This window comes from Molothrus ater, chromosome 4, assembly GCF_012460135.2.
Source record: "Molothrus ater isolate BHLD 08-10-18 breed brown headed cowbird chromosome 4, BPBGC_Mater_1.1, whole genome shotgun sequence".
Lineage (NCBI taxonomy): Eukaryota > Metazoa > Chordata > Aves > Passeriformes > Icteridae > Molothrus > Molothrus ater.
The window spans coordinates 45237639-45265447 of NC_050481.2; the positions used below are offsets into that span (position 1 = coordinate 45237639).

Below are 27809 nucleotides of genomic sequence, written 5' to 3' on the forward strand. Positions count from 1 at the left end.
CCATTTTCTGGTCTTCAATATGATGTGCAGGACTTCTGGGAAAAGTGGTGGGTGGAGGTAGGGAGGAGGAGGAGCTGCTTGTTTGGTAATTTTTGACTTGGACTGCACTTCAGTGTTGTAGCTTAAAATTTTCCAACTGTCTCATTTTATGGAAATGTGAAGTCTCACTTCTTTCATTTTGAAGATGCTTCCAGTGAAGTACACTGCCTACTCCATTTTTCAGGCAGGCAAACAGTCCACTCTTCACAAGAGCTTACAGAATAATTTAGCTGTGCGTGAGTCACCCATGCTGGGAAATTTAGGTACCAGAAGCACTTCCACAGCTGCACAGATCATGGATTGTGCAATCAACTTGTAAAAAGTAAAGTGGTGACTAGCACTAAATATTTTTAGACGTGTTTTTACTTACATGTATGCATTTCTGTGTGATATAGATAATTAAATTTCAAATAAAATATTGGCTTCCTAAAACACCTGTCATATATTCTTGGGTGTTGCTGTTAGCAACTGTTGTCAATTAAAAAAAAATTATGTCCATTTGGTATACCTGCACAATTTTAAGTGTTACAAATAGTTGATGTTGGTATAAATCATTCATCAGATTGTCTTTGCTAGCTGAAGAGAGGAAATTTAATGTGGCCGTGGAAATGAGTGGTCAGAGTAATGATCAAAGGCTAACATTACACAAACTTTTGGCTTGATCAAGGAGATTGGTAAAAGTGCTTACAAACAAAAGTAGCTGTTAGGGTGTGAAGTGCCTGGTCTCTATAGCCATGTAGTTACCTGTGTGGTCTGTGGGTATTGCTCTTGCTATCTTTCATGTGGTAATTCTTTATCTGTGGACAGATTCAGAGGAAGTACTTAGTCTTACTTCTCCCACATTCTAGATAGTAAATACCCTGAGCACGAGTTAGGAATAAGTGTTTGTCTCTGTTTAGAGAAAACCAACCACAGAAAAGAGGGCAAAACAAGTAAAAAAAAACCCAAAAAAACAACAAAACAAAACCACCTACAAAAATCCCTTGAGTTCATTTTGTTTAGTTGTCTGGCATGTTTTTTAGTTGTCTGGAACTGGTGTGCCAGTTCCCCTCTGACCCCTCCCATCACTTTTTCATGTGGGCATAACTGAGCAGCAGTAAGATGTTTCTGGATGTGCTAGATAATTGTATCTAAAAGGAGTAAGGTGATGATATAAAATAATTTGATGTCCCTTAAAACTGATTTAAGACTCATAAGCTATATCCTTTATGGACTGTAAAGGGCAAGAATGAAGCAGGGCAGCAAGTAAGATTACAGCCATGGACTTCAGGAGAGCTAACTTCTGCCTCTTCAGGGATCTTGTTGACAGAATCCCATGGGAACAGAAGTCCAAGAGAGCTGGTTGGCATTCAAGCATGACTCCTTTAAGGCTCAAGAACAATAAGCAAGAAGTTGGACAAAGGGGGCAGGAGACCTGCATGAATGAATAAAAAACTGTTGTCATTTTTCAAGTGTAATCAGGAAATACACAGGAAATGGAAGCAGGGGCAGACTGCTTGGAATCAATATAAAGTACTTGTCAAAGTAGAAACACAGCAGGAAGGGCCAAGACCCACCTGGAATTAAATCTGATTGAGAATGTCAAGGACAACAAGAAGGGCTTCTTCGAATACATAAATAACAAAAGAAAAACCTAAGATAATGAGGGCCTCTTACTAAATGGAAAGGGACCCTGGTGACAGAGGATGAAGAAAAGGTGCAGACAGTGAACAACTTCTTTGCATTGGTCTTTGCTGGCAAGACCAGCTCTCCAGAATATCTGACTCACGAGACCTGGGTAAAGGAATGTTGGAGGGAAGACTTTCCTTCAAGGAGGTCAAGGAGGATTGGGTTAGAGAACACCCAGGTAAACTGAACATTCACAAGTCTATAGGCCCTGATGGATTGCATCAGCAAGTGCTAAGAGAGCTGGTGGACTCTATAATGAGGCTGCTCATGAGAGGTCAGGGCAATCAGGAGAAGTACCTGAGGACTGGAAGAAAGCAAATGTCACCCTGCTCTTCAGAAATGGCAAAAAGGAGGACCCAGAGAACTACTGAAGAGGAAGAAGAGGAAGAACTTCTTTACTGTGGAGGTGAACGAGCACAGGAACAGATTTCCAGGGAGTCTTTGGAGTCTCCCTCACTGGAAGTACTCCGGAACTGTCTCGCACAACCCTGTGCACTGTGCTCTAGGATGACCATGCTTGAGTAGGGAGGTTGGATGGGGTGACCCACTGTGGTCCCTCCCAGCCTAAACCATTCTGTCATAAAGGCATTAGGTGCAGAAATAATTTGCATATCTTCTTACAGACCCTCTTGGTCAACTGTTGACTTTCTTGATTTCTGAAAGTTTCAGAATGGCATAATGAGAACACAGCAGGAAATTTTGACTGAAGTTTTCTCTTTCTTTATGTAAAAACTAGAACTGGTCATTTGAATGTAAAAGCTAATAAATCTTAATTGGGTGGTTTTTTCTGGTCTAGGATTGAATTTTGGAAAGATTCATTTGTGTGAATTTCATTATCTCTTTTTAGCTTCCTTTCCCAACTTTTAAGACATACCTACATGCTAAAAGTCTGGCAGTTGAAGTGCTCATGTAATATGTAGGTTCATGTATTTCAGGAAGAGTAATTGAGGTGAATAGCTGAGTGTTGTTGCAGTAATAGCAACAATGATAAAGTCTCATTTTCTAAACTTAAGCCTGCATTTATATCAACACCAAACAGAAATTTTGCATGGAATGGAAGAAGAATTTTCTTGGTGTTATCTTGCTTTGAATGTGTAATAATTATGTCTTTTGAAATAGATAATTAATTTTCTCCAGGACAGTTTTCAAAAAGTAGTTGACTTTCTGTATCTAGTCATTCTTCCCTTTTATTATTGGGGTAGAGGAAAACCAATGTTTGACTCTGATCTGTCTCATTTATTGGTGAATTGCCATGTTTATTTTCCAGTATAGGAATTAAATGTTTAATAAATTTTTCTTCTTTGGTTTCATTTGTTAGGATTCTTCATAGTATTTTTGCTTTGATGAAAATGTGACAAACCACTTTAGAAAAATTGATTGTTAAACTAACATTTGTGTGTGATACCAAACATCTAAAATTTATAATGCTCAGTTTCATAAATATGCACATTTTTAATTGGATTAATTGTATCAAAGTGTTTTTAACTCCAGGATAGATATATTGGTAGTGTTATTGTAAAGTTTTTTCTTTAAATTTCTGTTAATATTGAGAAATCATCAAGTAAAGATTTTTTTATTGTCTGATAACTTTATTCTGTAGAAAAAATTATTTGTAGGTAGTAAATAATTTTATGGATAGTTATAATATTCAATGGGAATTTAAACTTCAGAATGTGTGTGTGTAATTTTTTCACCTTTTGAACTTCGGAAAAAACTTGTCAATTGTCTACCTTCTCAATTCCATCTAAGAGACTGGAAGAAGGAAGTTTGGTTTTATTTGTTCATTGTGAAATGTACCAAGTTTACGTGGGTCCTGTTAGAGAATAGCAGACTGCAGATCTTAGACCATCTATTGCACTTTTTTCTTCAGCACAGTGAGCTTTAATTAAGGGTCTGTTCTTCAGCGGGTTAGCTGACTACAGGTTGTATCTTCTCAGCATTCCATTAAAGGAAACGGAGATTTCCGCAGGGATGTGGAAGTTTTCAGTTTTGAATGGTAACACTAGCAGGTTAGTAATTAGCTTCTCTTGACCTAAACTCCTGTTGTGAAGTACTGGTTTTGTGTTAAGCACCATTTAAAGAGACAGTAGGAGTACTTTTAAGCCAGACTTGATTATGAAATATATATTGTATTTTAGATGTGCAAACACAACACATACTCAAGTCTAACCCATGGTACTGTATTATAGAACCAGGAGTGGGAGATGTAGCTAAGATGTTCCTGCTCTTTATAGAGGGGTAATGTTTCTTGGCTGTGCCAATTTTCAAAGATAGGTGGAGCCACACTTTTAAAATGTCTTCTTTATTATTTTGTTCTTATTAAAATTGTGTGATATGTGTGTTCTTTTAAACACATAGTTTCATAAATCTGCTTCAGTATGTGACCAGAGCTAAAGGGATGTGCACCTCCAGTGGAAGCCAAGGAAGGGTGGGGCCTTAAAAAAATGGGAGCAAGTGGGATCATAACATGTAGCCACTGTCTTTTTTTGTACAGACTAGTTGCGCATGATTTGCAAACATTATTTCTTTCAGTCACTTTTACAGCTTTGTTATTGAAGGAAGGGAATCTCTTGTAAGGAACTGTATACAAATGACTGAGAAAATATTTTAAATGAGACTACGGAAGAATAATGGCTGGTTCTGATGGCTAGGTTACTAAATGCTGCCTTTCAAATTTATCTTATAAACTTGAGTTGGTACTATTTCTTATTGTCCTTTTTGTTTTTCTGATTTGGGGAGCTTCTTTATTGATGACTCCGAAAATTTGTATTGTATCACTTTCTTTTAGTATCTTTGTTAGTAGTTTGATGGAGGCACATAAACAACACCTCAGCTGTTTATAAGTGGTTAGCTGGAATCTTGGAAGGTGAAGATAGTACAGCCTGGAAAGGGATGTAGGGGAAAAAGGCCTGGTAAGTGCTTCAGCACCCCGCAGCCAAGAACCAATTATTAGACACCTGGCAACCTGCTGAGTGCTTTCCTGGTCACCCCCAGGGAACTGGAGGGAAGCCAGGCTCAGGCCAAGAGCCCAGATTGCTAGAGAATTCCTGATGAGGTAGCAGGTCTGAGGATGTTTGGAGAAGTCAGTTTGGTGAGTCAGAGACCAGATCAGTGGGATACATGGGCAAGTGTGGGCCAAGTTTGAATGTATTATAAAATAGTTTAGGTTGAAAGGCACCGTAAAGATCATCTGGTTTCAATGTTTCCCTTTTTCCAGTCACCTGGAACTTAGCTCGATTGCCATGACTTTTCAAATAATATGGAGAATGGCTGTGCAAATACATCAACCAATTCCCTCAGGAATGCAGGATGCATCTTATCAGGTGTCATGTACTTAATGTATAATCAGGTTCCTCAGGTGATCACGAATCTGATCTTCCCTTACAGTGGAAGAGACTTTGTTCCTCTAGTTTCTGTCTTGCAGTCCATCTATTTAAGAAGCATAGGAAGAGAGGTTGCAAGCCGAGACTGAAGCAAAGAAGTGGTTGAGTACCTTAGCCTTCTCCTTATCTGTTGTTACCAGTTTACCAGCCTTGTTTAGTGGGTGTGTACACTTTCTTTGACCTTCCTTTTCTGGTTAATATAGCTATGGATGTTGTTTGTGTTATGCTTTGCATCCCTTGTCAAGTTCAGCTCCAGCTTCACCATGGCCTCCCTCATCCCATTCCTTCACAACTGGGCTGCATCCCTCTACTCTTCCCGGGATACCTGTCCTGGGACAGAGTAGAGGGATGCGTTTATGTCTCGCCCTTTAGTTTGACCAGCAGTCTCTTCTCATCCTTGCTAGAGTCTTGTCTTCTTTGCCTGATTTCTTGTGCCTGGAGATCATTAGCTCTCGTGCTCTATGGAGATCATCCTTACAGATCTGCCAGCTTGTTGCTCTCCCTTGTCCTTGAGGGCAGTTTCCCTGGGGTTCGTACTGGCTTGCTCCAGAGGCCTAACTTTACTGCTCACCTGATTCACATCCCTCTGGACTGCAAACTCCACCAGTGTGTAATCACTGTAGCTCAGGTAAAGGTCTGAGGCTTACTAGAGCTTTCTTGCATGCATCTTCACTGCAGTCTGGGCCAGGATTAGGGAGCTGCACTGTATCAGGAGGGAGCTATGGGGCCATCTCTGTGTTGAGTAAGGGGAAAGAGATACAGACTGCAGAGGAGGGTAGAAGAGTGGCTGCAGAACAGCTGGTCAAGCAGAGATCAACCCAAATGATCTGGAGCAAAGGAGTGTCTTCTTTTTCTGTGAGCTAGAGAGATAGAAATTGCAAATGTGGTCAGTCCCAATTCCTAGAGAAATCTCTCTCCTGGTGGTGGGACAGTCTAATACACGAAGCATGCAGGAGAGAATTGCTTTTTCCTGTAAACCTCAGAATTAATTTTTCTGTGAAGATATTATTTGCGGTGACATTTGAGCAAATTTGTTTGAGCAGCTTGTTTAGGTCCATTACCTTGTTAGGGAGTAGACCGGAGCACATCTGTGTGACAAACCATTTCTAAGAACTTAACCTCTCTTTACCTCTGTTGTCATGTTTTCTGCTATTCAAGATGATCTGTAGCCTCTTTTAGCTGCTGTGGACTGTGTATGATGGTACACAAATAGTATGCACTCTTTCAAATGTCATTATAAATCAACTGAATCGGTGATATCACTAACTACTACCATAACAGGCCTTCTAACAGGCATGTAATCTCTCCTGTAGACTGCTTGGACTTACCCTCTTACCAAAAGTCCTTCAGTAGCAGATGTGAGGCTGCCATTCAGGTAATGGCAACCCACACCACCAGTCTTCTGTTCTACTGCACTTTCTTCACTATATATCCTTGAGTACCCCCTGAGAAGGTGATGGACCTAAGGAAGCTGCTCATCCACAGCAGACTACTCATGGCCACTCAAAATTTTCCTATTAAAAGCCATCTGGGATCCCTCCATGCTAGAAGCAGCCCTCTCCTCTGAAGCACTGGAAGATGAACACCTGCTGCTATAGCATGTTTTATCTCAGAAAATGACATTTCTAGGATGTTGTCATCTCGTCTGTGCAAGCACAGACCAAAAACTGATTTATTGGTGTGGTAGAGGAAAGCTTGCAATATGTGACTGTTCCCAGCTGCTGGAATAACCAGCTCTTCAGCTGCAAAGTTTGAGCAGAGTTCCTTGAAGTTGCTTTTAGCCCCATCTTTTGATTTTTTTCCAATTGCCCTTTTTCTTTTTTTTGAGGTAAAAAAGGAGAAATGTCAGTTTTAAAAACAGTATTTTCACAGACAGCCTTTGATCAGCAAGAAAAGATTAATCAGTCATTGCCCTAATTTGCTTTCTGTTGGTATATATACCATGGCAAGCAAAGGAGCAACTACCTTGAAAGCTGCTTACTTGTTCTATTAGGCCAAAATATATGTGATTAGAGAGCAAGTGCTTATGGTTTACCTGTCTAAAGATCTCTTGCTCTACAAAATGCTATGGTTCTTGGAGAGAAACTAAAGCAGGACAAATTCTTCTTTTTCTTCTCCCCTCTACTCCACCTCCAAAAAAAGTGGAAGGTAAAGAGAAAAATGTCTGGGCTGGAGGTGATCCAATGAAGCAAAAAGCAAAATGGACAATATGAATGATAGTGATGTTCTATTCTGGGCAGGAGATAATGGCTGGATCTCTGCTTGTCCTAATTATGATGTCCTAGTAGAGTAAAACCCCAGAAATCCATTATCCAAGTGATCAGAAGCTTGTGGAAAGAAGTGTCAGGAAGGTTTATAATTATCTTCAGAATCTCTATAATGAACAGGGCTTTGACACTGTGCTTACACTGGGAGTCAGGTTCTGCTCAGCTGTTTGCTCAGTGTGATGTTTCTGCTCTTGGTCTTTCTTACCCTGCTGAGTGACCAGTGTTAAGAGCTCTGCAGGGCACTGGGTGCTGTGGCTTTGATTCTTTAAACAAGATCTTCTCTACAGCTAATCCTCAATGATTTTAATAACTATTTTGCTCCCCTGACAAAATTGGATTATAGCACAGAAATCAGATTGTATTAAAGAAGTTAATCAATCTCCATTTGAAGAAACTGTAGGGCTGGAAAACTGTATTGCTTCATATGTTTTTCCTGTGATAATCCCGGTGTAAAATTATTTGCCTTAATAATACAAGCCACCTCACATTATTTCTGGGGGTGGTAATCTGCAAAATCATCTAAGTATTACTTGTATGCCATGATATAAATTTGACATAAATCAAGGCATTTGTACAAAAATATTTTTTACAGTACAAGAGCAATACTTATTCTTCCTCAAAAATATTTTTCAGTGTTACCATTATGGTGAAGTGCTGGAGACAGGAGATTTCAGTTACTGGCTCTGTACAAAATGAAATACAGGCAATGCATTCACCATTGTCCCACTCGTTTTTCAGTGCAATCCTGACAGAACATTTGTCACTAGCAAGACTGTACAGTAATTTCAGAGTTTGTTAATCTTTGAATTTGTTTTCAATATTTAATATTACCAATGTGCAATCCAATATTGTTAATAAAATTGGACTGAAGGTACTGAAATTTTTTCAGTCTAAAAAAATGGAATTCTTTATCAGATGGTGTTAACTTTATTACTTTATGTTGTATTATGACTTTTTGCCCTGTAACTTATTGAGAACCTTTTTTATTTGGCCAAACAATGACTTGGGACCCAATAACTTATTGCCTTTCCGTGAGTGATAAGTCAGCATCGTGCAGAATTTGCAGTATTGCTAGTTTTTGTAATTTTTCTACAGATTGAGCAATTTTGTGTAGTAATGGTTTGCACATCCATGGCAGTAACTAAGATTTTTGATTGAGGACCTCAGCTTCCTTTAAGATAGTAAGTTTCTAGCCACCTTGGTTACAGAAAAGTTGGTAAACATGCCTGAATGTGTTTAAAACACATAGTGTCAAGCGACAGACACACATAATTTATTTTTCTAAAAACTAATGTTTTAACCTTTCTGCTGGTTTTCACATGCATGCCATTTCTACTGAGTTAGAGATCTATGTGGTTTTGGCTACAAAAGCTTTTCCACTGTGATTAGCTTCTCTTTTGGTCTGACTTAAGCTTACTTGTCTTCTTTTATGATATATGCGTATTCCTCTCCCGCTTTTCTTAAAATCCCTTTTTGAAATATGTGTAAGAGCTCACTTTTTGAAATTATAAAAGATGGTTCTGTGATTAGGACCTGTAGAGTTTGTCTTAAGTGTGTAATTGTGATTTAAAATAAATGCATCTCTACATACTGCAGAGAGGAGGTCTAAAATTTTCATCATTAGAACTCTATTAGGCACTGGATGAGAGTTGGCAGAGTTGTTCTACTCCAAGCAGTTTAAAAATACTGGTTTCATGTTGCAGACTTCCATGGGACTCATTGTCACTATTAATGTTTGCACTTGTCAAATGGAACAAAACAGAATAGGAGAGGAGGCTGTAAACACCTAAAAAAGTAGGTCAATGGGCCAGCAGGTTATTTGGCCAGGCAAGAATGAGTGGCTTCATTGAATCACATTGTAATTGTTTTTCTCCTGTTGGCAGATTGTTCAGCTATGCTTTAACTTTCTATGTTAATGTTTGCATCTGCATTTTAACCACTTGAGAACCTCTGTTAGGTGCAGGAGAAGGCACTCTTAACTTTTTAAATCAAATAAGTGATAACTCTGGTGTTTTCCATAAAAGTCATCAATGAATTTACAAGTAGAATAACCTTAGTTTGTAGGTTCCAGCTTCCTTTTTAGATTTTAATATACTTTAAAATAACATTTTTTAGAAATGGAGGAAGTACACGTTGTAGTGAATTTGTTTTATTTTCAGGACAGTAAGCAAGGCAGATAGAAACAGGGAGAGGGAAAAAAACTGATTTCATGTAGCTTAAAAATGTGGAAAGTAGCATGGTTCAAGGGAAGTAACTATAAATGAAATGTAATGGTATAAAGAGACTGGAAGTAGGCAATCACTTATGTCAGTACTGAGTTCTTGTTTGGAAGAAGTTCAGTTGTGAAGCAAGTTTGTGATACATTCTAGGAATTGATTTTGAAGTGGATTTTTAAACAAAGAGTTAATGGCTGTGTTTGAGGAAGAACCAATAATGCAACTGGGCAACTTTGCTAGTTGTGAACAGCAGCAGCATTCTACACTTGCTGGAGTCGTGAGAATAATAATTTTGGAGACTTGGAGAGGAGATGTAACACAGAAAGCCAGAAGAGACCCTAATAAGACCTTCAGTGAAAAGATGTTTAAATAATGGTGTATAAATACACTTTGAAGGTAGTGTAAGTGGATGTGAAGAAGTAGATGATATGAGTGATACCAAATTCAAAAGTGAAAAGGACATCAAGGCTGAAGATATAGGCATAAAGTGATAGCTTAAAGCCAAGATAAAACTGTGTCAGAATGTCTTGCTTATCAAGAAGAACTTTAAAGCAATGTCAATTCAGATAGTAAAATACTTGAGCTATTTTTGATAAGCAGAATATTGCATTTAGAGATTATGCTCGTTAAAACAATTGCTTGTCTTTATTATAAAATGAAGAAGTAGATAATTTTTAAATTCACTGATTTTCAAGTTCTCCATTGTTATTTTTTGACAGTTTGGAGTTTAATTTCTGCTGAAGAGGATACCTCTAACTCCACATTGTTCTTCACGGGAGCCAGGTTTCATCCCTAAACCTCATACTTCAACAAGTCCCAAAGTGTAAAAGGTAAAACTGTGTTCTTATAATTGATAAGGTTCCCATGGCTTTCAGTTATCAACACTGATGGGCTGAGTAGCAGTGTTAAGTAGTGTCTTTTGCTCTCCAGAACATGACTGAATTTGAATCTTAGAAAATAGACATAGTCCTTTATTTACCTAGTGTTTGCTTTCAACTTGACTGGTTTTGGTGGCATTATCTCTGCAGTCTTATCCTTGGCATGTATAAGCACTGAGAGTGTTCAGAGTCTTGCAAATTTGGATGCAAAGAGAGAGGGGTCGGACCTTGAAAGGTGAGAAACCAGTGTGCTACAGGTGCATTTCCTGTACTTTTCAGTACTTTAAACTATTTGTCTTGGATACCAGATCTAGGTTGTCGGTTCTGACATAGAATCTGTAGATTGTAATGAATGATTTTATTGAATTCTGGGAATTGAGTGCTCTGTTAAAGTGAAAAATACTGACCTCTAAATTCTGATTCTCCATAGTGAATAAGTCATTTATGTCACAAGTAAAAGTTTTCTGTATTTAGCTGTACAGGTGGTTTTCTTTTGCAGATTAGGGAAAGTGTATAATTTGTCTTACAGAATTTCATGTTGCTCTTGATCCCTATAATTTTAGATGCCATTTCTGTATAAAAATTAACACAGAGCTAGAAGTGTAATTAGTGCATAGTTGTATTAGTGCTTACCATGTAAGCTAAATGAAAACAAGTTTATAGCTTTTGTCTTGGTTGTAAACTTAGTTCCATGCCAGTCACAATAGTTAGCTTTTACTGCTGAGCAATCTGTCTCTTGTTGTGCACTTTTGTGAAAAATTGAAATAGACACTTCTTCACAATTCACTTTTCTCATGCCATTTATGGCTGGTTTTAAATGCCACAACTCTGTTACTTGGCAAAGTAATTTGGGGAATTTATTTTGTCAGTATGGCCAGTGCAGTTGTTATTTGGAAGAATTGGAGGGAAGAAGTGGTTTGCTGCCAGTGTGTCTTCATAGCACTAGATTTTGGAGGTGAAGGCAAGGCAGAGGTGGTCCGTACTAATTGAAGAAGTGGGCCATTTGGGCAGAAACACCAGCATGCCTTGTGATATGCTTTGAAAGAGATTCTGCTGCAACACAGCTCTCCCATTTACTTTCCTGCTGCACTCAAGTTATGAAACTTTGTGGTGAAAAATGCTATTCTTGTGAAGGAAACCCACACAGTATGTGGCTGTTGTAGATGCAGAGATAGTTTGGTTAATCACAAGCTTTCTTCCTCAGTTCGCTCCTCAGGCTTTTGCTGCTGTATTTCTTGTGGTATTGACACTGCAAGTTCCACTGGTTTTAGTACTCTCAGAAACAAATCTTTTTCAGAAAATATTGAGTCACTAAATTAACTATTAAGTTTGTAGCCTGCTAAAAATTCCTGAAGATGAGCAAGTTCAGCTCTTATAAAACATGTTGCAAACAGTTGTTCCCTAATCAGTGCCAATGTTACAATCCTGCTGCTCCATTTGAGCAGCCTCTGAAAACTGACTTTTCATATGAAAGAAACAGGTTTAATTCTATTGGTTTATGTTTGAATTTAAATTTAGCCTTTTCATAACCTGTGTTGTATTCCTTCTCTCACTATTAATATTTCATTCACATTCTTAAGTCAAAGTCAAATGCACATCTGCAAAACCAAAAACTTCCTGTCATGAGTAAGTGACTGCTTTAAGATATGGTCAGATTAAATTTCGCACAGTACATAGATCACAGTCTAATCAGTATCTTGTTGTTATCTTTTTACATGTCTGTTATAACAATGTGCTCAAGAAGAAGTACAGTAAGAATAAATTATAGTTGTAAGCACTAAGTGCTTTCTGTTTGCAGTATTTCTAAATACAACGTACTGCTAAGTGTATTTAACATCTGTTCAGCCCTCAAACTTATGAGGGTTCTTTAGGAAAAAGTTCAAATAAAAACTAAAAGCTATATCTGAATTCAGAGTCATAAAGTGGTCTGTATTGGTTTAGTACAGACTTACTTACTGCAGCCTTAATAATGTTCTCTTGAACTCTGTCATTTAAAATGAGGTATTAAGGCCCAGGTTATGCTGGTAATGGAGACTGCTTTAGAGAAGGTAGGAGGGCAGAGCAGAAGGCTGGAAGAGAGGGGAGGATTAGGAGCAAATGAAAATGTCAGTATGCTTTAACAAAGAACACATTTTTTTTTCCCTCAGTCACATTTTGATCTTTTTTCTTCTCTTACAGGCAAGCGTACAAATGTCTACCACAAGACTAAAGTGTGCTATGTTATGTTTTTTACCATAAGCACCCATAAAATGAGCTCCATTGCAGACAGGTATGTTAATAGATATGGAGAGTTTTGGGAGAATCACTGTTCAGTTCTTTAATAGTATTTTTTAATACAGTTAGTACATTTAGATGTTAACTTATGCAAAAATTAAAGAGTGAGGTTTTGGTTATTTTTGACAAAGTTAATTTGGTAGTTGCTAGATGTGTCATTTTGTAGTCACTGGAAATAGTGATTTCAATTGCCTGAGGTTAATCTTAAAATGCATTACTTGTTTTCAGTGTTGGAACAACATCTCTGCAAGCTGAGCTGATTTTTAACGTTTACTTGAACTATTAATTTTTTAGTACTTCAGTTTTTGATTAAGAAAAGCAAATACATTTAAATGATTAGTGTTGCTGTGGATGATAGTAAAGTGACCTGCTAACCTATTTCAAGGGAAAAGTAATAGCTGAGGTATGTTTTCTGCTTGATTCCTTGAGCTGCACTCTCTTAGCAGCTTAGGTGAACATCTGTATTTAATATCCTGTATATTACCATTTTTGAGACTTTGGGAAATGAAACTTGCATCTAATTTGTGTCAAGTTAAACACAATTTAAAAGAAAAGAAGAAAAGCAAAAGGTAAAATTTCTATAATGCTTGTTTAACTTGTCAGTTTTTCTAATGAAATTCTGTGGCATCTCACTGAAGCTTCAGCCTTTTAAATATATGACTTGCTTCTACAAGCTTGATGTTTATGTAGTAGTATACAAAATAGTAACTTCCTAACATCACTGCTTATCATAATGTACAGTAAAATTGCCTGATGGTTTATAAATCAGAGAGATGAGATAAGCAATGTAGAAGAGTTACTTGGGTTAAGGGAAGGGAACATTAGGATAAGAAATTTCAGGGTAGACAGACAGAGCTCAGTGTGGACAGCACTAAACAGGCTGAAAGCAGGGAGAAGTTAGAGAAATAACATGTGAAAGTCCATTATACAGCAGTTTTGGGAAACAGAAGAACAGTTTTGACTTCACTTTCAAGGCGAAAGGAAGTGAAACAAAGGAAATGTAGGAAGGATGCTGAGGCATCTTTAAAGTAAAACACATTCTTATTTTGGTATTTTAACACCTCTTTAGCAGTAGATGGATAGTTGTCAAGCTAAGAAAGTTATGTGATACTTATTGAGGAAGAAAATACAATGAATAGTTACTGTTTAACATTGATATTAATTGTGTATTTATGGAATTAAATATGTGGATGAAGTATTACATATTCCTTAGCACTCTTCCACTAATAGTATTTCAGAATTCAAGAAAAATACATATTCAGTAATTGGAATGGAAATTGCTAGTAAGTAAAAATAAATCACATATGTCCTCTCCCGTGTTTTCAAAAGAGTAAGGTAATGCAAGTAATCAAAAAGATACAAAACCATATTTAAGCATTGTTCAATTAAGTGTTTGTATAGGGCTGTAAGTTCTTTTGAGAAACAGTTGTGTCAGAAATAGAAGTTTTTTTTGCTTTTTCTTTAGTAAGTGCAAGCAGAACATAGAAGACTTAGCTTCAGGTTACTGATTATGGTCCTTGTGAGACATCACAGTAAGACAGTTGCTTTCTTGATGTAATGGAGATGATGATAGTGAATAGTCAGCTCTTTCCCCTTCCTCCTTCTTTGTTATTGGACTTTAAAGGAGAGGAATTTCCACTCCAACATTTATTTCTTTCTGTTTCTTTCAGAAATGATGGAAGCATTTTTGATGGGCTGGTGGAAGAAGATGACAAAGATAAAGCAAAAAGGTAAATTTCAAAGTTACTTAAAGCTAAGAAAGGTTCTATACTTTAGGCTTTAACTTATCAGTGTGATTTCTAAACAATAAAATGGTTACTCTTAATTATAAGCGTATTACTCAACAACATTTCTTCTACTGTGATTTTTCAGGTATATTGTATATTTGTAATTGTGGTTCAGTTGTTTGTGTTTTGTAAAAGGATATTTTATTCCAAAGGCTTCACTGCACTGTTCCTTGAGGAGGAAGCCATTCTTCAAAAATATTGTCTGAGATATGGAGTAGGTGTTTTTGTGACAGTTATCACAGCAGAAATTCTAAAGGAGCTGTTTGCTTCAGGAACCTGGAAGTAGTATACAGCTTATAAGAAAGTCTCACAGTTTTTATAAAACATTTTCATATTTGCTTTTCAGAGTGTCTAGAAACAAGTCCGAAAAGAAACGTCGAGATCAGTTTAATGTGCTTATCAAAGAGTTGGGTTCCATGCTTCCAGGTAATGCTCGGAAGATGGATAAATCCACTGTGCTGCAGAAGAGCATTGACTTTTTACGGAAGCACAAAGGTAACAATAAATGTTATTTATAAATTCTTAATTTTTTAAGTGATACATTATTACAAAAAATATTAAAAATTTTGCAGCTTCTTTAAGGAATTTGTCAAAAAGTTGTGAAGCGCTTCTGGAGAAAGATATTCTTAAGATCATCTAGAGATATAACTGTGTAAGAGCCAGGACTATTTGTTTTGTCTCATAGTTGTCAATGAAATCTGTTTCACAAAGAGAAGATTTATTTTTGAAATAACCACAAAGTTTTTTGTTCTGGACAGATGTTGGTGCAAGTTGTTAAAAGTTTTGCTTCACAGGAAAACTGCCGATCCATTTGGCTGGAAGTACTTGCTGGAAATACTTATTAGGTTATTTAGATAAGCCTGACTTGAACAGTTGATTTGTTGCTCTGGGTTCTACATGAAGCAAGATAAATCACTGAAAAGCTAGTCCAAGAGAAGTTAGTGCTCCTTCTTGTCATCTCAAGTGCCTACACACCTCGCTGCTTAAACAAAGGTGATAAGGCAGTAGGGCATTGTGGTTTCCAGCAATGTTTTTGAGTTGGTTGCTTGACAAGAGAAAGTGAAGTACTGGGGCAGAGAGACCAGGAGTGTAGGCATTTTTGCATTTTTTTTTCCTTTTAGCTGGGAAAACACTACAAATACATTAGCTAAACTTTTAAAGTTTTAACATGTATGCATGGAAGTATAAGCCACTGAGTGTATGTGTGTGTTTTGTTATTTAAAGGTCATGTGAAATGTCAGAATGATCAATATCCTTGAACATCCTTGCTATGCTTTGTTCCTCTGGCTGTTTGCATCAGCTGATGGTGGGATATACCCAGATATGTTGTACTGAAATTTATTACAGGTTGTTATTTCTGTCATGAAAAAAAATTCTTCCACCAAGTGTATTCTTGTTTGTGGCTGTTAGATATTATATATATAAAAATATCTCTGTTCCTGCTCCTACACTTGTTCTTAATATGGCACCTTGTGGTTCACACTGCCAAAAATAAGATGAAAACTGAAGAAAATGGACTCCTTTGCTAATTCTTTAATTTCCTTGGATAATTTCTTGCAATACATACTGACTAGAAAGCAGTAGGTTCAAAAGAAGTAGCTATAAGGTTATAAAATAAGTAAAGCTATTAAGTGGATGAATAGTTATATAATTATCAATAATATATGTGTCAATTTAAGGTATGAGAAATGTTTTTCCATGCCCTAGCATGTCTCTTCCATTAGTGTTGTGTTTCCAGTAACACCAAATGTGTACTGAATATTGCTATTAAAATTGTAAACATAACTCAAATCAAAAAGGAGGGGGTATCATTTATATGAGAATTCATAGATTTGGGGGTTTCCTTTCCAATTAAATATTGATTGTGCTGTTTTAATTTTCTGAGATACCTGTGTCTCATGACAAAAATAAAAGCCGTATGACGGCCCCTCTTGTGTAAAATTTAGTTATTTAGGTAATAAGGCTTTGTGAAAATCAGTTCTGTTTCAAAATTATTTTATCTTGCTGATTCCTGACACAAAACATAGAATGCAGAACAAATGTGTGTCAGCCAGCCAGCAGCACCAGTCATATTATTTTTTTCTTCAAAGTGCTTTCTGAGATTTGATTTTTTAATAAAGGGGCAAAAAGCAGCTCTGGAGATGGTTGCCTTTTAAGGCATGGCACTTCTGTCCTTCACTTGGTGTGACAGAATGCAGCTCTGTGTGACTGCACATATCATATTAAGTTCCCTAAAGCTCTGGCTGCCAGTCCTTACTAGCATTGCTGTGCACTATTTTACATTAAAATGTTTTTGGACAAAGTGTTGGCAAAGTTCAGAAGAATATTTTATCTTCTGAAGTGCGTGGATATGTTACAATAAAGCTGAATGACCTAGCAATAAATGGATTGTTCAGCACTGAGTAGCTGCTTTATGGTTGAAATCCTACTGTGTTCAGCCATCAGGATTTAACTGCATTGCTTCTGGCTCTTTCTGGACTATCTCCACATTATCCAAGCTAGGTACTCTGGCACCAGCTCCAGATGAACTAGCTGAATTGGTTGTTGGCCAGTGTGGATTTCTCACTGGGAAAATATAGGAGGCTAAACACACTGAAATTGTATCACTGGGAGCTTCTCTTTGACTAATACTGCCTGACATCTTTCTTTGAATTTGTAAACAAGAAATTTTTTAGAATTAGTAAATACTGAGGAATTTAACTGCAGGTAGAATAATTGCAAGTAGTAGACTGATACTCCTACAACTCAAAGAGAAATGGTACAGATCTTGGCTTGGCTAGCAATTTCTTTAGAGAATTCTCAGTGCTGGTGTAGACATACTTCAGATACAGAACTTGAAGACTGAAGTTTAATGTGCAAGTTTGGTTATGCTCTTTTTGTTACGTAGCTCAGGAATGTGGCCCTACTGTCATTTATCTATGAGTGCAACCTTCTGACAGAATTTCTAAGTATTTCTCTGAAGGTACCAAGTGAAACAGATTCTTTCTGTTGCTTTCTGTTTGCCTCTGTCATACTTGCTCTAATGATGGAAAATATAAAAGAACACCTGTACTTGTGGTATATCAGAATGGTGTGTTAGAGGCGTGAACTTCAGCTTTTATTCAGCATAAATCCATTCTAGTGCAAAAGACAGACTTTTTAATTCTGAAGTAGGATGGTTATAAGGGCCAGAATGAGCCAGTGAATCAGACTTTCCCCGTTTAAAGTGAACATTATCTGTGTTCTGTGGAATGAATGCACTAAGTTCCTGGAATTTTGCCTCCACTTTGGTGGTAGAGCGTTTCATTTTTGTGTCCTTTGACTTGCCCTTCAGTGTTCAGTATCTTTGTGCTAACTGAAAAGCTACATTTGGAGTTATGCTTAAGTTTTATTTATTCTCCAGCCCACTCTTTCTGCTTTGTGCTGCCATTTCAAAACAGATTGGAAGAGCCTGATTAATTTCTATGTTTTGTGAGATCTGATAATTGGAAAGTCTTATTTGTTGTTTTTTTCACCTCTTCTTGCAGCTTTCCACTTTTGTCCAGTTTCTTGCCTGACATTGCTTTTGTTTGCTGTTCTTTTAGTTAAGTCTAAAGCTCTTTTATAAAGTTTTTCCCCTTCGGTGTGGTAAACAAAATTACAAACTGCTCCAGCCCTTTGCATATTTTAACTCAATTCCAGGTTTTCTGGCTCTTTAACCCACCTTAACTAAAACTCTAGCTTATGATCTTTGTGCAGATTTGTCCTTTAAAAATCAAAAACCTTAAAAATTGGTTTGGTTCTTTTGATTTGTCTGAATACTTAATTGCTTGTCCAAGATTGTTCTTAAAACCAGCACTTCTGTGATGCCCTTGTTATTCATCAAAACTGAAGCACTGTGAGGTCTCGCTTCTTGTTGTTCCGGTTAGTGGTTGATAAGGAAGCATCACTTTCAGAACCCAGGGTCAGGCTTTGCTTAGCAGCTGTTGATTCTCTCACCTGTATATGGAAGTTAATCTATATACTTCTCAACTCCTTCAGGAATCTCTGCTTAATCTCTACTTTTATGTCCAGGTTCATCTGTGTGTTTGTAACAGGCAGGAATTCTAGAGTGGAGTCTGTCATACAGCACTTAACAATCTTGGTTGAAAAACTACTCTTTTTTAAGTCTAACCAGAAAAGAGCAGGAAGAAGAGAAACAACAATGACAATTTTTTTTTTGCAAGGGTTAGAATGACAAGGATTTGCCAAGATACTTGAGCATTAGCCATTTAAATTACATAAACAGATTAGGAATTTTGGCTTTCTAAACCTTTGTAAACAACACTCTTAATAAAACATTTTATTATAGTCTCAGAGGAAAGCATAGTATTTTTTCATTATCAAAGTCCATTACTTCAGTATTACCTTGAAGCCTGGCAGGGCTGCAGCACAAACTGGTTGAAGGAAAGAGAAAACAAATTTAATTATGACAGAGGAGAAGACATTTATTTTCTTTTTAAGGAGCAATATCTACATGTAATGAATGAACAGCAGAGGAGACTGGAGAACTTCTTCTGTTTCTTAACTGTGTATATGTAGTTTAGGGGAAAAAATGGCTTTTGGAAGTGTTAATCCTTACACTGTGTATGTGTTTGATTGTAGAAATTACTGCACAATCAGACGCCAGTGAAATTCGACAGGACTGGAAACCAACATTCCTTAGTAATGAAGAGTTCACACAGTTAATGTTAGAGGTATATTATTTCTGGTTTTTTGGCAGTAGAATAATTCCTCACCAGGAGTCATTCCATTATGAAATTTTTCAGTTTGATGGCATACCTTTTTATTCTCATATTTGGGTTGTAACTATATGTTTTCATGAGGATAAACCATCAAAATTCCTATGTATTCAGAGTTTCAGAATTATGTTTCAGAAAAGCAGATTTTCTTTGAACTACATTTTCAATTAAATAAACATAGTAACAGAGCAAGTCCGTAAATTAAGGTATTTACTGTCCAAGTGGATATTTTAAATTATCAACATAAGGAAGGTACTAGAGAAAAAATTATTAGGCATAAGTTAAAAATCCTAATTACGAAAAAGGCATAACATATCCATGTAACTTGTGAGCAATAAGTAAGTGTTTTAATTTCTTTACTTGCTATGCTTTACAAAACTTGTGAGAACGTTACTTTGCTGAAGATTACTTGATTAGTTGCAAAACTACTGAAAGAACCTTTAGGTATAAGCTATTTTTTCATTAAAAATGAGCATAAGTAATTTATATCTTGTTAGTGAAACAATTTTTAATAATAGTTAAAAATACTACAAATTAACAAAAACTTTTTTTATTTTCATTCCATAGTTAAACCTTTGCTTTGATGCACAGATACAAAAAAAGTTCAGGGTTTTGGCATTCAAAAAATATTTTAAAGAATCCTCTGATATAAGAGGTTTTTTCGAAGATGTGAGCTTTAAAATTTCCTGTTTAGAAATACAGTTCTGTCATCCTTTTGTTGGTACTTTTCAACTGAAACATGTTGTATTCAGAGGAAAGAAATTTGAGTTCCATAGAAGATAAGGCAGTCAATATTGTATCTCACAAGTTTTCAATAAAATCTCACTGCAAGTTTCTTTCTTTGAGATTGGGAATATTGAGATTTTTAAATACTAAAATTCATTGATTTTGCTGGCTGTTTTACTTGTTCTTCTCATAGTTTTCCCACATCTTCTTGCATTTGTCTCTAGCTCATTTTTATGAGCTTTCTGATGTCTAAAATGGTGACGGAATTAAAAATAACAGGAAGGCAGAGTGGGAGTTGGGGAAAACAGTGGCTGTCTATATATGTACTTGCTTCTGAAACCACAGATTATTTAACAACAGAACAGTATGGAAATTGTAATGCTTTTAGTGTAAAAATAAGATTAAGGATTTTTACATTCCCATTTCTGTAATAAACTAAAGTAAAATTGGTCTGTATTATTTTCTGTATTGAATATAGCTTAAAATTTTTAGTATGCTCTGTTTCTTTTTTATTTAACTGCCCATTATGTTTAATTTCAGGCTCTTGATGGTTTTTTTTTAGCAATTATGACAGATGGAAATATAATATATGTGTCTGAAAGTATAACTCCCTTACTTGAACATTTGCCAGTAAGTAAAAAAATTGCTTTCAGTAACATATCAGTTTGTCTGTGGTTGATTGGTGTTCTGATAGGAGTACTAATTAATTGTTGGCCTTTCTGGCTTTGTAGGACAGATATATGCTTTGTTTTAATGTTTCTGATTTTTCTTTAGCACACCTGCTTCCTACTGGTCTGACTTCTATATTAAACATTTCCTTTGGAAATGCAGAATGCAGTCAGCACTGTGTTAGAAAGGATTATGAAGTGCCTAGCATCAGTTTCAGTGTAACTGAATTAGCACAGTTGATTGCAGGAGACCCTTTAGAGTTCACAGCCTCTACATGAATCAGAAGAGTATTATGAAAGATCTAAATAATTGCATTTTTTTAACTCCTTTTTTACTTCTTTTTTGTCAGAGCACTCTGATAAATACATTGGTGCTGGTTCTCCTTTTAAGTCAGTATATACTTTGGGTTATCATACTCACTTATCTTTAATCTGGGTGTCATTGCTCACTGGTACATGTAACATTCTAGTTTTTAAAGTTACCTTTGAATAATGTTACTCTGAAGTGAGGCAAATTAATTACTGTGAGCAATTGATGAGATAAATTGAGTGCTTTTCTAGAAGAGAAGGACAAATTCTGTTTAAAGGCGAGTTGTCTTACTGTGGTAAGAGACAAAATAAATTCTCTTAAGGTATGCATGATAACAGTCTGAGAATTTTTAAAAACATGCAGGTAATTGTGATTTTTAGTTTTTCTTTTAGTAGAATTTGCCAGGTTCTCAGAAACACATTTGTTTCTGGCGTTAAGTTGTGATTCATGAATTCTCAACATACATTTTATGATTCCTTTTTTTGAATACTTAACCAAATGCATTAATGCATGTAGTAGTTGTTCCGTTTTGCTGCATCCATTCCTGCTGTTCACAGTTTTGTGTCCATAGCTGTGGAATTGATTATAAAATGCAGTAACTGGCAACTCATGCTCACCCAGCAGCTCACTCATCACCCCTCAGTGGGATGGGGGAGGCAGTTGGAAGGGTAAAAGTGAGAAAACTCATGGGCTGAGGTAAAGACAGTTTAATAGGTAAAGCAAAAGCCGTGTATGCAAGTGAGTCAAAGCCAGGAATTCATTTACCACTCCCCATGGGGCAGGCATATCAGAGTGAGGTTTTTTTTCCTTGGGAAGTACTAATATGTATTCCAGCAGGTGGCTTTGTTGAGTCAGTAATGAACTGTGGCATTGTTTTGTATTAAAATAGTAGGCTTTGTGACATTGTACATCTTGAATTAATGCTTACTAAATCTTTTTCTTTCAGTCTGATCTTGTGGATCAGAGTGTATTTAATTTTATCCCAGAGGGGGAACATTCAGAAATTTATAAAATATTGTCTTCTCATCTGCTGGAAAGTGATTCCTTGACACCGGAATACTTAAAATGTAAGTAGTTATTTTTGGCTAACCCTTGTAGGCAGCTCAGCCCCACACAGCCACTCGCTCACTCCTCTCAGTTCGATGGACAAAGAATCAGAAGAGTAAAAGTGACCAAACTTTTGGGTTGTGATAAAGGCAGATTAACAGGTGAAGTCAAAAGCTGTCTGCACAAGCAAAGCAAAATAAGGAATTAGTTTGCTCCATCTCTTCAGTAGGCAGTTGTTCAGCCATCTCTAGGAATGCAGGGCTATGTCATGTACAGTGATTACTTGGGAGGACAAATGCCATAAACCCAGATGTCTTCCCCTTCCTCCTTTCCCCAGCTTTTATTGCTGAGCACATGCCATACAATGTGGAATATCCCTTCATTCAGCTCTCCCTGCTGTGTCCCCTCCCAGCTGCTGGTGCACCCCCAGCCTCCCCACTAGCGGATCAGAGTCAGATAAAGAGAAGGCCTTTGCACTGTGGAAGGGCTGCTGAGCAGTAATGGACACATCCCAGTCTTAGCAGCACTGTTCTAGTCAAAATCCAAAACAGGGCACCATGTGAGCTGCTGTGTAGAAACTTAACCCTATCCCAGATAAAACCAGTACAGTGGTTGTGTTAAAACTATCTACTTGGAATTATACAGGATCAGTTTTTCCAGTGTTATTTAAGCAGACACATATACTTCAGCCCTGAAGAACAGAAGTGTTACTTCGTGTCACCCCTGCTCTAGAGTAGGATTTTCAAAGTTATGTTGCCTTTCAGTCTATAAATTTCCTGTGTGACAGAAATGTTCATATTGTTTACAGAGCTTCTATTTAGACAGTTTTAGCAGTTGGCAAGTATAAATACATGGCAGCCTAATGGAGTTTGGGAGCGTGTGCTTTAGTGAACTTAAGTTCAGGGCATTTTCTTTAATACAGCTCTAGGTCTCAGAGGTTTTCATGCCACTAATATTCAAGCCCTTTGTGCACAAAATCTAAAGGAGTTCTTTAGATTAGTTACTGTCATGCTGGTTAAAAGCAGCCAATGTTGATGCCTTATGATTTTACCCTTTATATTTTTCAAATCCTGTACGGCACTAGTGCATAACTCTAAACTCCATATAAAGTGTTAGTTAACTATTGGTCAGACAAAACAATCCGTCTAGACCTGAGATTCAAGAACACCTTACAGTCTCAGGCCCCAAAAATTGTAAAGAAAAGTGAACTGGAGGCGGGGGGAAGCAAACTGGGGGTATATGACTTCATTACCTGAAGCTGTAATTGGAGGATTAACCCCTTATATGTAAATGGACCAAATGTATGTTGTCTGAAAAACTCGTGACCTTTGTCCATCTTGGGTGTATCCTCTGGAAGGCTTCTGACTGCCCAAGGTGTACCTGTTTGAAGGCCTTTTATAAATACCCACTTTATTCTTTTATTCTTGTCTAGCCTGTTCTAGGTAGCCACTCCAAGGCATCACTGTAGCTAGCTGTAATCACTACACTTACAGTATTTCAATTGTATTCAGCTTAATTATTCCTGCATTTCATTTCATGTTGCATGTGTACTTCATCAATCATATAGCCTATTACTTTGTTTATTTTTTTTTCCTAGCAAAAAATCAGCTAGAATTCTGTTGCCATATGCTGCGAGGAACAATAGATCCAAAAGAGCAACCTACATATGAATATGTAAAATTTATAGGAAATTTCAAGTGTTTGAATCATGGTAAGTAATTTCAGCAGTGTTGGAATGGAAAATGTAGGCAGCTCCACAGCTAAACTGGCTTGGGACCATGGTGCCAAATGTAGGTGAACTAAAATCAGGCTTTCAAAAGAAGATCTTGAAGCAGTTTTGTTACTTCTATATTGGTGCAATGAAAAAGAAGAAAAACTGCCTATCATGTATTACAGGTCTGTGTATTTGAATGCAAAATGTAGTAAATGTGGTTAATGCTTTAAATTAAGGAAAACTAGTATTCTGTAAAGCATTGTTCAAAAGAATGTAAGAGAAATTTAAGGAAATGCTTTAACATAAAGAATCTGAATTTAGTTCAGCATAAGCCATATTTAAGCAGGTGACTAACTTGAAGATCTGTGGTACTGAGTACCTGCAGTTCTCATTACACAGGCAACTGAGAAGGAAAATGTAGGTTTTCCCCCCATTTCAGTTCTGTGCTTCACTTGACAGGAATTACCACTCAGGTGAGTGGGTGGGCCCTACAGTTTTCTGCATTGAGTTCCTACTCCCTTCCACTGAAATTATTTTTATTAGCTATGTATAATATTCTTTCTCTGTACTGCATCTCTAATCTGTTTGGCCAGGTTGTGCTGACTATTTACTTGAGAAGCCTGTTTATTTGTCCAAGTGGGTTCTGCAGTGTGGTCAGTAGTAGATTCTTAGAAAGCTCACCCAAAAATATTATGAAAACCAGCATGTTGTAAATAAATCTGTGGGGTTTTTTATCTGATACCAGTGTTTCACAAAATGAGAAGAGGTTGGGTCTTAATGCAAATGCAGTTCTGTAATATTATAGGAGACACAAGAAACAGTCCTGAAAAAGCCGAATATCATGCTAGTCCTGGAATGAGGAGTTGGGAAACTGCAGACCTATTGGTTGCAATTCAATATTTGGAAATACTCTGGAAAAAATAATTTAACTATATATGAATTTCAGGAAGCTAGCAGGGAATTGAATGGCAATCACTGTGGATTTTTCAAGTAGAAATAGCATCAAATCAGTTCAGCTTCCTCTACCAAAGAGTAACACACTGTGTGGATAAGAGGACAAAGCACAAACAATGATGGACTTTCAATACGTGTTTTTGTTATCATATTCTCTTCGCACAAACATGTAAGGGAAGCCCTTGTTAATTGAAATTGCTGGAAGGTAGCTGCAGGAACTGATTGAAAAGGTTAACCAGTGTTCACCATCAAAGTGCAGTCTGGATTTGATCAGGATTTTCATTAATGTTATGAACAATTGAACATAGTTTGCAGTTATGAAATAATCCACCAAAATCGACAGAAGAGTTCATCCCCAAATTAGAAAAGAAATTAGTTTGGGCAAAAAACCCAGAAAAATTGACTAAGAAATCATGCAAGTTACTACATTTAGGAATATCAAACTATATGAACAGGGATAGTTGCAACCAGTTACAAGAAGTCCTTTAGGAAAAGGAGTTACTGTGGAATGTAAACTGAGCAAGACCATATCACCTTGACCAGCCACCAAGCTGAGAAAATGCAAAAGCCTTTCTAAAATATAGTCTAAATCACATGAAATAATCCCACTGTACACTTAGCACAAGGCAAGATAAACTCTGAAGAACAAAGGACAAAGGCTAAGAAAAAAATAAAAGAAACTGCCTGTTTTCTTTCTGATAGAAAGAGCAAGGAGCTGTGAGATGAAATTGCATGAAGAAAGTTCAGTAGGAGTTCTAATCTAGAGCTGAATTAAAACCATTGGGGCTTTGGAAAGCCTTCAAAGTGATTTGAAATCACCATTTCTAGACCTTAGTAAATATAAACTAAATTGGTAACTGCTGGAAATGAAAGATAAGGTTACTCTGTTTTGAGGTCTAGTCCATCATTTGCCTCCTTTTGATTCCATCTCTATGATTCAATAAGTGGAATTTGTTCCCAGCTCAGTATCCTGATTCTTTCACTTCCATAATTGTGCCTTTGATTCTTCTGTTACTCGGTATGTCATCAGCATGTGTTGCTTAAATGTGATAGAAGGTCTAGAAAAGAAATACTTACCTCAGAGTTCAAAAGAAAATAATAGCCAAAATATAAAGATATTTTTCGTAAAGTGTAATCCAGTGATTTTTACCAGTTAGCAAGGATTAGAACTGTTACTAGTTCCTTAAAAATGCTCTGTCAGCAATAATATCGTATTAGTGGTAGTTCTAGTTCTTTGGGAAAGTTACTTGATGGTCATGTTCCCATTACTACTATGTAACTACTCCTACTACTGTGGTACTATTCCTGTGCATGTAAGTCTAGATATGGAGCATTTTTCTTAATGCCTGTTAAGTTACAAGCAAACCACAGATATTGGGCCACTTATCTTCTGATATTACTGCCATTTTCCTCCATACTTACACTGTCATGTGTGTTGTCATCTCCTCTGTCTGCCCGCAGTTCCCAACTCAGCGCACAATGGTTTTGAAGGAACTATTCAGAGATCACACCGGCCTTCATATGAAGAGAAAGTTTGCTTTGTAGCCACAGTTAGATTAGCTACACCTCAATTTATCAAGGTATGTACAAATGAAATCACTTTTATATCATTCTTAAATGGACTCTGAATGGGAAAACTTCAGAGAGAATGCACACAACATTTGAAATACTAATGAAAACTGTAAGGAATCCTCTTATATGAAACTGAAAGTGTCTGTTTCTTACTTCAAATAAACTAAGTTTTATGCAAAGTATCAAACAAAGTTGTGGTGAACACTAATTTTAAATAGTAGCATAAAAGAGAAATATGCATGAAATAAATTTCTAAGTCCACAGGAATATAATTTAGCAAGATGAACTTAATATGAAAGATTACATTGAGATTCCACTTTCACTGGAGAAATGATTGATTTTAGTTGAAACTTGGATGTGAATTTTTTGTTGCTGGTGGTCTTTCATCTTACTCGTTTGACACGAGTAAATCTCGGAGGGCTTAATGAAAGCTTACATTACTTGTCAGTAATGAAGAGTTAGGTTTGGGGTAATAGAAATCTTTTGTTTCAGTGCAGTTATTCAGAAACTCAGTAGTTTAAACCTACCATTTTGCTTAGCTGCTAATGTACCATGTGAAGCTGCCTTTCCAAGTTTAGAATTGAATGCATATGATACTTGTAGTTCAATAAGTATAATCCTGTTTCTCTCCAGAACCAGTCAAAATAAATACTCAGGATAAAGTACAGTATAGTCTGTGATTGTGATTCCAATTATATGTTTCATACAAATGCATGAATCAAGGTTCACATAGTTTGCTATGTGACATTTGTTTTTGCAATTCACCTGTAAAGTAATGCCATGAAATGTATGTGGCCCGATGTTAAACTACTGTAGTAGTCTGTAGTACAAGAACTCTGAACATTTAAGCATTCTGCCTCTTAAGTTTAAAACACTGATGTCTTGAGTTTAAGACTGTTGGTGGTAGCTTCTGAAGACATGGTTTATATACTTTGCACTTCAAAAGCATAGTAGGGAGCCTGTGGAGAAATCATATAAACCTCCTCAGTTCTGTCAGGCTGAATAGGAATTTTGTGTCTCCAGACTCTATGCCAGAGAAAGTTTATTCTTTCTGAAGCTATGGAAATCTGTCATGTGACACTTTTCTTTCCATGCAGGTCTAAAAAATATTCTTCCTGTTATGCCTACAGTTGGTAGATATGTTATATGTGGGATTTTTGCTTCATGAAATAATTGTGGAAAAAAAGACCAACCTGACATTTGCAATTGCTTTTGTCTTTTAAAGTATGACAGTTCATAGTAAAACTTTATGTTTCCTACTTCTGGAAGCTGAGGAAGATCCATTTATGATCTTCAAGTGTCTCAGTCTCCTGCAGGCTAAAGCCTTACAGATTATTCTGTGGCCAAAGTTTCATTCCTGTACTTGAACCTCTGAGCCCTGTGTGCCCAAGGAAGCTTCCATGTTATAAAATTTTTAAGATCCTCCTGAGACTTTCAACCGATGCTGTTTATTTGGGAAATCTTTTGAAGAAGATTTACATTAAAGAAGAAGACTTACATTAAAGACTTGATACCTTCTGTTATTATTGAGGCTAGCATTGACTAGACTTAAGCAAATTAGTGTCTG

General features: G+C 36.7%; 1 protein-coding gene across 5 annotated transcripts in view; it reads left to right on the top strand.

Annotated features, from left to right (window-relative positions):
* Positions 1 to 27809, top strand: part of CLOCK (clock circadian regulator) — a 64234-nt gene that overhangs the window by 18678 nt on the left and 17747 nt on the right. For all 5 annotated transcript variants that reach the window (XM_036381799.2, XM_036381803.2, XM_036381802.2 and 2 more), the window contains exons 4-12: positions 10293 to 10403; positions 12630 to 12720; positions 14396 to 14455; positions 14859 to 15007; positions 19115 to 19206; positions 20518 to 20607; positions 21902 to 22022; positions 23600 to 23713; positions 26132 to 26250. In XM_036381799.2, the coding sequence (XP_036237692.1) occupies positions 12674 to 12720; positions 14396 to 14455; positions 14859 to 15007; positions 19115 to 19206; positions 20518 to 20607; positions 21902 to 22022; positions 23600 to 23713; positions 26132 to 26250 (792 nt within the window). In that variant the 5' untranslated portion in view covers positions 10293 to 10403; positions 12630 to 12673. The remainder of the gene's footprint in view (positions 1 to 10292; positions 10404 to 12629; positions 12721 to 14395; positions 14456 to 14858; positions 15008 to 19114; positions 19207 to 20517; positions 20608 to 21901; positions 22023 to 23599; positions 23714 to 26131; positions 26251 to 27809) is intronic.